The 11,244-nt window shown below is 42.1% G+C and overlaps 1 protein-coding gene across 1 annotated transcript in view; it reads left to right on the top strand.

The window, feature by feature from the left end:
- The first annotated feature begins 6,635 nt into the window (after positions 1-6,635).
- The window catches only part of CRB2 (crumbs family member 2), a 42,345-nt gene continuing 37,736 nt past the window's right edge, over positions 6,636-11,244 (top strand). Inside the window, exon 1 of the mRNA XM_009331594.1 lies at positions 6,636-6,826. Coding sequence (XP_009329869.1) covers positions 6,754-6,826 — 73 coding nt within the window. The 5' untranslated portion in view covers positions 6,636-6,753. The remainder of the gene's footprint in view (positions 6,827-11,244) is intronic.

The following is an 11,244-nucleotide window of genomic DNA, read 5'->3' as shown; positions in this document are numbered from 1 at the left end:
CAAGTGATAGCAGATCCAGCTAACTTCTGCGCACCCGGTTTAGGTAAGGCCATTATTCTAGGGCATCTGTGAAGAAGCAGCAATTGACTCACATGGCTTCAGCCTGAAATATTCTTAGAACAGAAGTTACTTTAGAAGATGTTTGCTACTCTGTGTCACTGTGGCAGAGTCAGTGGTTATGCTAATATTGGTGTGAAACATGGCCTAGAAAGTCATATGAGTGTGGGAGCCTAAGATACTGAAAGTAGCTGGACAATATGCCCAGCTTGTGAGTCAGGAAGTTGAATATAAGGCTGTTTCTGTAGAGTTGTCCCTTGCCTTCATATTGACAAATGAGTCTCTTTAGTTACCTGGCTCAGATCTGGAGGTAATAAGAACGGAGTTTTCATTAAGGTGCAAATGCATGCAAGCGAGCCCTGCATTTTTGGCTTCTTGGAGAAAATTACTCATTCCTCAACATTTGGCACATCCGTGGTCTGCATCCAGTTTACTTCCTGCCACCTACTGTGGTAAGAATGTCCAGTTTTCCCCAGAGGCCTCATTACAGAGCAGACTGTGCGCATGCAGACTGTGAGAGACTACAGAGGTTACATCTGGAAGGAAAATGAGGCAGAGCTGATTTATGCAGTATTCAAAGGTGTCATTTCCATGGCAGAGATAGATGTCATATACAGGACTTTGAGGCTAGACTCTGCTTCAGAACACACAGCTCACATGGTGCAGCTAGATGTGTTTGTTTTACAGGTCCAGCTGGGGGCTTTTCCAAAATTCCCGTTTCCCCACCTCTGTGTTTGGCCTTCACAGAGCACAAAGTTTTGCATTACAAGGTTCCTTTAACCCAGGCTCTGCTGCAGGGCATAGCTCCCTTACTTTGGCTCTGATTGTATGTTCCTTTGGTTCTGGCTGAGCATTTAGCTTTTCCCCTGAAGCCTGCTAGGCGCCCTAGGCACCGGCATGACTCCAGGGTTGCCAGCAATGCAAACATGTGCAACAAACATGCTAATTTAGAAGGTTGCTTTTCAAAGCTGTTTTTAGGCTGGATCAGCAAACTGCCCAGCACTGCCCTCCAGTGGCGTGAGAGGCTCCCTTTAAGCAGTGATAGTGTAGTGAAATATTTACAAGCATGTTGGATCATTTTGACAAAAACAGCAGCAAAAAGGCCTCTCAATAGTCAACACAGCTTCAACACAGCTTCAAAACACTCTTAGATCCAGGCAATGTATTGGACACATCCTTCTTCCTGCTATAACATTTTACTGCAGAAAATCTTGCCCGAGACCTTTTTTACACTGTTAGCTGCTTCCTGTTAGCTGATCAACATTCTCATCTTCCCATCTGCCAAGAGAGGCCCCTTGGAAGGGATTCACGTCCACTGAGGCAGCTGTAAGCAGTGGAAGAGGATCAAAGGGGCTTAAAGTTGACCTGCAGCACTCCAGCAGGGTCTCACATAGATCAAAGGGTACATATATGGTTAGAGCCTGACTTCTGTAACTTCCTTTAGAGATAACTTGGCAGAAGTATGGCCCTATCTTTACTATGGCCTAGTCTACATATATTGTAAATGGGCTTATACGTTGGAGAGGAAGCTATAGGTGCTATGCATATATTGGATATCCTTGTTACGGTTCTTACAATTTGTTCTTTTTTGGAGTGAGGCATATAATGAGGATCTCTGCACAAACAGCCAATATTGCAAGGCAGAGTAGGTGATTTCAGACTTCAGGCAAGTCTGCTTCAATTTTGTCCCCTCAAATCCTAACCCTAGACCTCCTGTAGTCCACAGACAAATACGGAAGTCTTCCAAGAAATTGCTGGTGATACTGATTAGAAAATGTTCTGCTTAAGATGTCATTTCTCTGTAGAAGTTATATTCTCTTAAGAGGACCTGGTGTTGTCCCAGTTTCTCAGTTAAGGCAGGATTTCACTGAGGTCTTGTTGGCTGTTTGTAGCTGTATGACTGACATAAATCATGCATTTGAGCCCAGTCTCTGGTGCATCACAAGAGTGAGAGTCCATTGCCACAGGATGGCGCCTGATGGCCAGGCTTTCAGGGCTGCGTGTATGCCAAGAGTTAGACCCCAAACCTACGTGTATGGGATATGTATGCTATATTTGTTCTTAATCCACACAGGTATTTCCTATGAAATTTTCATAAATAAATGTTCATTCTGCCTTTGTCCTACTGGACGGCCAACCCTCTTCTTCCTCAACATTACAATTTTATCTGAAATTGATTATTGTGCTCCAGGAAAGTGAGACTGGATCAGAACTCTGACCATCCATTACATCACTCTATCGAGTTACCGCATAGCAAGAAATAGCAACTTTTCTGCTATTTCTTGACATGACGATTGTTTCATTGCCATTAGCTAGGACTGACCAGTGTCATATGCTCAATAATCTTATCAGGCAGCATGATTTACTTGCCAGCAGTTCTGATTAGCAATGATAGGAAACTAAATTTATTGTGTCTAAAAAGTGCAATTAGGATGTCTCGAGGCTGGAAGTTTTGTGTGATTTTGCCAGGTTTTAATAGCACCTTTAAAGTTTTGACTCACAAACAAAACTCTTCCGTGGCTCTTCTGATGTGTGGATATTGCATTAGGTCTTGTAGTGTTCGGTGTGCCGCTTGGCACAGTCCTACAGCATTTCAGGATGTGTCTAGTTGCATTTGTTTGGCAGCGCTGGTGATGCAAGAATTTCTTGTTAAGTCCTGTTTTCACACAATGGCCTTTGCTTGTATTTGTGCAGTGCAGAAGGGACATCTAGTGGCCAGATGGGAAAGTGGTGACAATGCATGTTAAGGGCAATAACTTTGGTTACTGGGAAAGAGCAAATTTCGAGTTAGAGATTGGACCCTGGAGAACCCTCAAGCATTATATCTCCAAACTGCATTTGAACTTTTCAGTTTACAGAATTGGTCTGTGAGGCTGTAGGCTTGAAATTCCAAAACCCGAACTTTTAAAAAATATACCTGCCGCTTTTCAGCAGTGATTGAGAGCAGAAGAGCATACTGAAGCAGTCATTCTTGCACACTGTTTTTGAGTGGAACTGTTTGTTTGTTTCTTAACTAGCTCAACCTCCCAAGCTCTAAGTCTGCAGCCACCGTTAGTATGGGCTCCTTTGTTTATGGTTGTGCCTAATAACCCTCAGAGGATGAAGCTGGGGAAAAAATCAGAAGATTTTGATGCTGTTAGCTTGCATTGTTCAATTCAGAGAAGTAGATTTGTATTCAGTGGTGAGGCTCCAGAACTGTAAGGCGGGAAGGTGAGGCTCTCTCCTCTGAGGCAGGTACAATATGTGCATATGACAGGAGATAGGAATGCCTTTATTCTTACCTGCTTCTGTCTGTGATATTGGCCGTCATATCACACATCTAAGCTCTAGTATCCAGTCTGTAATATTAGGATTATTTTAAGCCCTGTGTGAGGAAAGACCATGAAACTCATGCAAGCATACATTGTTCTTCGAATGGAAAGCACAGACTGTTTTGCTTAGGTACTTTGCTGCCCAGTTCATTCTGAACTGTTTGTAGAAAAACGTATAGAATTGTTTTGTGAAAAGTGTACAAAAAAGTATAGAATAAGAGGACAGAAAGGCTTTGCTGAGTACCCCAGACCTACTCTCTCCCTTTTCTCTTAATCCAGCTTGCCTACTGCTGCCCCATTTTCATGGCATGCATTTCCGGCTTGCAGAGTTTCCTGCCTACTGGCTGAGAATAGAAGCTTTGCTGTTATGCTGTCCTTAAGTCTCTTCTAATGAGTGTTACACAGACGAAAGCAGCTGTGTCCTTTGGCTCTAGTTTTAATACTATGTTAAAGAGCAGATTATACTGACGTTGGACTGCAGCGATGCGGAGGTAGCACAAACCATGGCTAGTTTGGGGAAGGCTTTAGCAAGGATGACTAAGGACTTGGAGCTTACACTTTAGATAACAAATCCACCTAGTTGTGCTCCTTCTTTGGAAATGTAGTCAAGCCTAACAAATCAGGGCCTTAACAGAGTTGTATTAGGGTCCTTTAATTGGACTAAGCTGGTTAATACCCACATTGGCTTTTGTATGCCCAAGGGCCCAGCACAGAAATGGTCTGCCATTTATGCTGGCAAAATCTCATAAAATTGCAACCACGAATGTTGAAAAAATTAAATTCCAATATCCTCACAGGTAGACACTGGATTAAGGTATTTTGATTATTATAAGGAAGTCAGATGTCTTGACCTATGTGGGCTTCGTTAGCTTGGGTTTTGAGCGACACTAAATGAGCCTTAAGTCCTGGCAGACCACTTGGATATGCTAGCAGTTAACAGTGGTCACAGAGAACAAATGAACACTTTTTTCAAGAGGATCATCCCTCCTAACCTGCTCCAACCCCAGAACTCACAATATGTGTGTCCTGGCAGCAGTACAGGCATGAGAGTCCCACCTCTGTGGAAGGTTTTGGCTGAGAACCATATACTGCTGCCATTTCCCAGGTTGCTCAAGTCCAAATCCCGCTGTGACAAATGCATGAAATGGTACCTTCAAAGAGGTACCATCCATAGCGTTCCTGCATGTGTAATATTATTGACATCTTGGCCATGTTAGGAGTTCAGTTCAAACCCATCAACATTAACTTGACAGAAAGACCAAATGAAGGCTCCACAGTAAAACTCAGTCACTAGGTCAAGAAGCTACTGCTTGAGACATTGTCTGAAATGTACTGAGAGACACCAAGAATATTCCTCTCTGGAGCTTTTTAATTGTTCAACCTCTGCTAAACTGTTTTGCTCTTTTCTCAGTCTAGCTAGCGTGTAACAAGTCTTTTGTAGCTAATGGCTCTGTTAGGGGTATGAGGTGCCACAGGCACACAGCACAGCAGTAGCAGCAGAGCTGCACGAGACCTAAGCGTCTGTGGGAGGACCCCCACTTTCTTACGTGTGGGGATTTGTTACACTAATTGTGTTTTATGAAAGCTGAGCATACCCTTCAGGTGGACATATAAGCCATAAATTAGTATGGATAGTCTTATTTCCCAAGTGTTACGAAGTACTGCACTAGTCGACTTACAAAAGTGGCTGTATTCAGTCGAGGAAGAATGGTGGTTTCTTGCAGTGTTAATTGTGCAATGGATTCATATGTATTTGCTTTGATTTGGAAAAGGTGAGTTGTTAGGAGGATAATTCACACAGGTGAGGCAAAAAATTTCTGAGTAGAAAGATTCTGCACATGTCGGTGCTTGGTTAAGTCTCCTGACAGCAAAATGAGAATCTAAGGAGAGAGAAATGAGTTCCAGATGGTTGTGGTAACTGGCAAGAAGCTAATACTGAGGCTGATCTTGAGAAAACAGACTGAAGACACCAGAGATCAAAATGGGGGCAGGGTGGTCCAGATAAGGTTGATAACACATGATATATCATCTTTGGAGCATTCCAAGGCAGGGTAGTGAGATGAACCATTTGTTCCTGAATTGCAGTGTTTTGGTGGTGAAAACACTCTTGCTGTGACTGTTCTGCTTTCTGCACTGAAGGTAAAAACAATGCAGTAAATATCCCATTTCCCTGCACATGGCCCATCAGCCTCTGTCTGCTCTGCAAGGATGCTGAGATAATATAAATTACTCATTGTAGGATTGCTGTTGTTTTCATCATGTGCAGCCTAGGCCTATCTGCACCAATTCCTTGCTATCTTGCATATTTCTTGTTTAAGCTAGGAATTTGTGTGGCATCTTGCCTGCCTTCTATTTTTAGTCGTCAGTGGAAGGGTGAGGCAATGTACGTAATTCTCATTACGGTTAATTTAATCCAATTGTGATGTGGATTTAGAGGTACTTAGTAGGTCACAACTGAGTGTGGGTTCTGTCTTTTTCCAGTTTCTCTCATAAAACAATGGACACTGATAATTTTTTCCACTTCTAAAACTAAACACATGCATCTAAAGGTGGTGATATGATTTGGTGCTTTTGTTATGCAGATACTTTCCCTGTTGATCTCTATAACTGTTCCTTAATTGGGAAAAGAGGGTTCATGTACATTTTGTGGGTTCGGATGTCTTGTGGGTTCGCACATCTCATGAGGTATGAGAGATAGCAGTAAAGACTAATGTGGACTAACTCAGCTCTTTGCGATTAACAGTGCGCTTTTTGTGTCTTTTGTCTTATTTTCTCTTTGAACAAAGGAGCCTCTATCAGAAACTTGTGATTGATCCTCATCTGGAATTTGTAAACACGAACTGATACAGAAGCCTGCATCCTAGAAATGATCCCCGGCCACCTCGGTCCCCAAGCCAGTTCTGAGCTCCTGTCACAGCGATGGAGGAGACACCAGGTTTGTTTTCTTCATTATGTAAGGGGAGTTAAAAAAACAGAAAGCGAAAAACCACACAGGGTCCTTTTTCCTTTTTGTCTTGTACTGTGAATCCCCCGGTTCTTCAATTTCTCACTACCTCTGACAGCCCAGGCTTTTTTCAGACGCGGGCCTGTAAGCTCTCCAGCTGTTGTGCCTGTAAATGTGAGTTGCTTTGCTCTGTGCAGTTCAATCCGTGCAATCCAGGCAGCGTTTTCTCTTTGGCCCAGGAACACGAGTGAAGCATTTGAGAGTGGACAGGGACTCTGTCCACTGTGTTAGTGCTAGTCCCCAGGTCGGCCGAGCATGGAGCGAGTGCCTGTAGTAGAGAAAATTCGCCAAAGTCCGTGATGTGAGGAGAGCTGGTATTTGCTAGCTTCCAACTACTGTTTCTCCCCTGAGGTTTTTAGAACAGCCACTCTTAGACTTGTCATGGAATTAAAGAAAACTACATCCAGGGTGTACAATGCTGCTCTCCTGCTGCCACTTTTCCTCTTATTTTGGGGTAAGTTTTTGTCTTCTGTGCCTGATTCTTACCCAGCTACTATGCAGTAACTTCGGATCAAATCTGTGATCTGCCCTTGTATTGCAAAAGTAACCGAACAAAATGTCACTCACAGTTAGATTTGAAGTCCGAAAACTTCTTGTCTGGAAGATAAACAGGCATTTCATTCTAGATACGTTTTTCCTTCTATTTATTTCTCGTCTCCTTTTGTCTTTCTCCCTGTGCACATGTATGTATGCATTTATTCACAAGAGCTAAAAGTGTGTGTGCACTTTCACGTAATTAAGTATTCAGCTATTATAGTAACCATTTTCTCCATTGAAAAGTTCTGAATTTTGCAGTTGTGCCCATACAGAAGAAACATAGAGCTTTATTTCCATTCTATATGCTTTAGAAATACATTTAGGCAAAAGAGGAGCGTACCTAGGGGAATATACTAATAAACTGAAGTGCCAGATACCTCTGGTACAAAATGTGGAGGGAAGAAGACGGTACATGAGTATTCGCACTTAGAAATTTTGAAGAAAGCAGATCCATCCTGAAAGTGCAAGAAGTGATGAGGTAACAAAAGAGACTATCACACTGATGGAGGTTTTTGTTTTGTTTTGTTTTTTCCACATTGAAAACTTATTTTGGAGCCAAAGAATATACTTAAGTATACTGGGATTCTTCAAGTTCACATGAACATGTCTTTGGGCTCCAAAAGTCATCCTTGTATACAATTTCTTATGGTCCCTGAAAAACAGATTTCTCTGTTTCTTCTGGAATGGGTGCATGGAGATCTGCTGGGCCTAGACATCTTGTTTTAGTCATCTAGGGATTATAAGGTCATGTCAGGAACATGTCCAACCTTTTACTGGAAAGTATGATTTGGACTGAACCGGCCTCCTTATCCTCTCCTCGGCACTGCTAGGGCAGTATCTGTATATAAAAGTCCTGTTTGGTTTCCACTGAGCTAGGACAGGAATGACCGATGACATGAAGAAGTGGAGGTGAAATATGGAGAACATGCAGAAAATACAGTCAAAGTGCCTTTTCTCTGCTAATATCTGCTGAACACTGCATTTGGCATTTTCTCACATCAGTGGGTGATGTTTATGTACTTTCTGAGAGTTGGAGAAAGTTTTCAGCTTTTCCTTTGATTCCCCAACAGTCTTTTTTTTCCTTCTGAACCCTCCCTAAATTTTCTTTGCTCTGATCACCTCAAACTACGAATGTGAAAGTCAAAATATGTTTTGATTTTTGTCTGATTTTTTTGTTCCTCTTCCTTGTACCAGCTTCTTTGTCTCGTACATTCACTCCAAGTGCCTGGAATTCCTCTGGCCACAGGGAAGCAGCAGGACTGTCTTTTGTATCTAGTAACCATAGCTACTGGTTTGGAGTGTGAAGCAATTATGGTGGCTTTGTATTGTGTAGAAGGAAGGCCCATGGCATATACGGTATTGCTCAGTATGTGGCTGCCAGAGAGCTGGCATGTTTCTGGGGATTTGTGCTCTTTGACCATTGCACTGATAGCTTTTCACTCTTGGGTAAAGCTCTATTCTGGAACAGTGATTTACTGAGAACGTTTTCTTTTGGAGTGCGGGTGGATGACACATCTTGATATAGCCAGCAAAGCTCAAGGGAAGCGGTAATTTCCATAGTCTTTCCACCTGCTCCTATTTTGCAAGGGGAATTCTGCCAGATTTTAACTGTAGTGAATGGTGGTGTTTATGTAGCACTTGTAGAATTTTAAGGCCATAAGGAAATGCCTTCTCTTGCCCTTGTGTGGCATATGACTACTTTTATTTTATTTCTAATTGACTGAGTCTAAATGTCATTGAAGCACGGAGTAGCTAAGTTACTTGTTCAAAATGTTTGAGAAAATTGTGATTATCCAGATCGCCTGTTGCAAGCTGTAACTGTAAGACCATCCTGCAGCCAGATCCACACTATCTCCAATTGTTTAAAATAAACTCCAGAGGGACAGTGGTACAGACTCTGCATATGTGACTCCAGTTTTACTGCTGCTGTCTGTGTAATGGGCAGAATAGCTCTCACCTTAATTTGTTGTGTTCTAAAGGAGATTCTGGAGGGCAGAACTGAGTGTGTACTTGTTTCTGTTGCCACAACTCTAGCCAGCAATGAGCACAGTAATTCACATACCTTTGGCCTGGAAAATGCTTTGGACACCTATTGAGAGAGAACATGTGCAGACAAACCTTTTTTCTGGCAGTTTGCTATCTGCTCTAATGCAAGCTCTTGAGATTAGCTCGGACATACGGACAGTTTAAACCTTACTCACTTCAAAACATGGAAACAAAGAAATACAATCTTTTCAGCTGTTTTGTTGATTGTCAGTATATTTAAATAAGAATTGGAAATTAAAGCTTGTGACTCAATCTGATTAACTGAATACACAGGAAACCCCCTGTCTCAGTGTTTGATCTGTGGAAATGGCTGAGAGATCAGAGAATGTGTAAACCATGAAGGTCAGCTTGGAGGAGTGTTTATTAAGGGAAAATACTGGGGTGTCATAAGCACAGAAGATCAAAGAGTTACTGTGGCAATATATGCAATACTATCATAAAACATGGATCTGTCTTTCTCCAAGTTCTAGAAGCATGATAATAGGAGTTACATCTTCAAATCTGTGTTAAAACAGTGAAGAGATAATGAAAACAAGCTAGCTGGCTACTTGTTCTGCGTTAAGAGTAAGTTTAATTCCCTGAAGTGGTATTTCTGATTAATGCTGTTAATGCCTCTGACCATAATATTGGCACTACTCAGCCCTATGGATTGCTGCCCACCGTTTGGCACCATTCAGCAATTCACTGGGCAAGCTGGGTGGGAGAGAGCCAGGAATCAGCATTCTGCTTCTTTGAGGGGGTAAATATTCCGTATATTTCAGAAGGGGAAACTGAGCCACATCTTCTTATGCCTGTCTTAATGAAGTCTAGTGGTCTAGGCCTTTATAAATTCTTTATAAATATTTTACACTAGTAGACTGTGTACATATGTCTGGCATGAAAAAGCTCTGTCACATCAAAAACCTAGCATGCAAATGTTGTGGTCTGGAACTTGTTGGTCTCCAGTAACAAAGAAAAACAACGTACCAAGTAGGCTGGGAAGTGATGAATGCACAATATCCATCTAAAACTTTGGATAGGAAAAACTGCAATCTGAACTGTGTGCGGGGTTTTTAAATTAGTATCCAAACTGGTGGTTGGCTAAGATACTGGGCTTGTGTGCTTAATCTACCAAAACTCTACAAGATATATCAAAGGCATGAATAGTAAGGCTCTTTTTAAAATGACTCTTCTAAAAGATGTGATAGGCATTGCTAGGATCCCCAGCGTCTTGCTGGGCCATTTATTCAGTATTGTCTTAGAGGTACTACCAGCTGATTGCCAACATTGCTTTTTGATTATCTAACCTTTATTTTGAGGATTTTTTTTTGTCATAGTGTCATGTCTTGCTTCACAGAGATTGTCAGATCTGATAAGCTGTTACCCTGAGATGATAATGGTGATGTTTAAATACAGCCAGCAGATAGTATCTCAACCTGCATTTTCACTGAAGTATCATTTCTCCCTTTTACACTATTTGCTCAACAATAAAAAAATTAAATAGTTGCTATGGAAAAATGGAGAAGAAGAACTTGATTCTGGGCACCAGGATCTTGAGGGGAATTGAATATACCTGATCCTAATGGTGACATCACCTGAGCATGAGACCAGGAAATTCAAACAAAAGCTGATGGGAGGTGGTTGCGGGGAGAAGGAGCAGCTGGTAGGTGGGAGCAAGCTACTTCAACAGAGCTTCTCTGACGGCTGGCAGAGGTGGTGAGCTGCTGCAGCTCTGGGGCTTAGCAGTTGCAATCAAACACTGGTATTTTGGAAAGTTTCCCATGCCCACATCCGATTTTCTGATGCTGAATAGAAAAGCCCACTGTTAAAGCAGCTGTCAAAAGATGCCTGTTACCATGTTAAACAGGACAAGGAATACGGGTTATGGAATATTTTAGGCTAGGTGAAAAATCAGTGCCAATTATTAGCATTTCATGAGCTTGTCAGTAGTCTCAGAGAATTTCAGGGGCTTGTTTTCTGATGCTAGTATTACTGGGAGCAGGTGCTTTGCTCAGGTCTGGGAAGAAAGTGTTTAATCTCTCTGTGTCAAGAAGGAAATAGGGCTTGTAAAGCCACCTAAAAAGGCCTTGTATATGCCCTGGACAAGTACACTGAAGGTACATCCTAAAGAAGGATTTCATTTTATTCTGCCATTACCTTTCATAGCAGATATGCTATCCTTCCAAAGTTAGCAAGGGTGGGGGAGAGAGAGGGTGAACAGCATGAAAGCCCCTTTTCAGACCTGCCCAGTCTTCCTTCCTGGTGCGTGGATCCTGGGAACAGGCCATAGCGTGTACCCTACTAATCCTT

Source organism: Pygoscelis adeliae, unplaced genomic scaffold (assembly GCF_000699105.1).
Source record: "Pygoscelis adeliae isolate BGI_AS28 unplaced genomic scaffold, ASM69910v1 Scaffold619, whole genome shotgun sequence".
Lineage (NCBI taxonomy): Eukaryota > Metazoa > Chordata > Aves > Sphenisciformes > Spheniscidae > Pygoscelis > Pygoscelis adeliae.
Note: the sequence above shows the minus strand (reverse complement) of the source record. Positions and strands in the feature narration are given on the sequence as shown.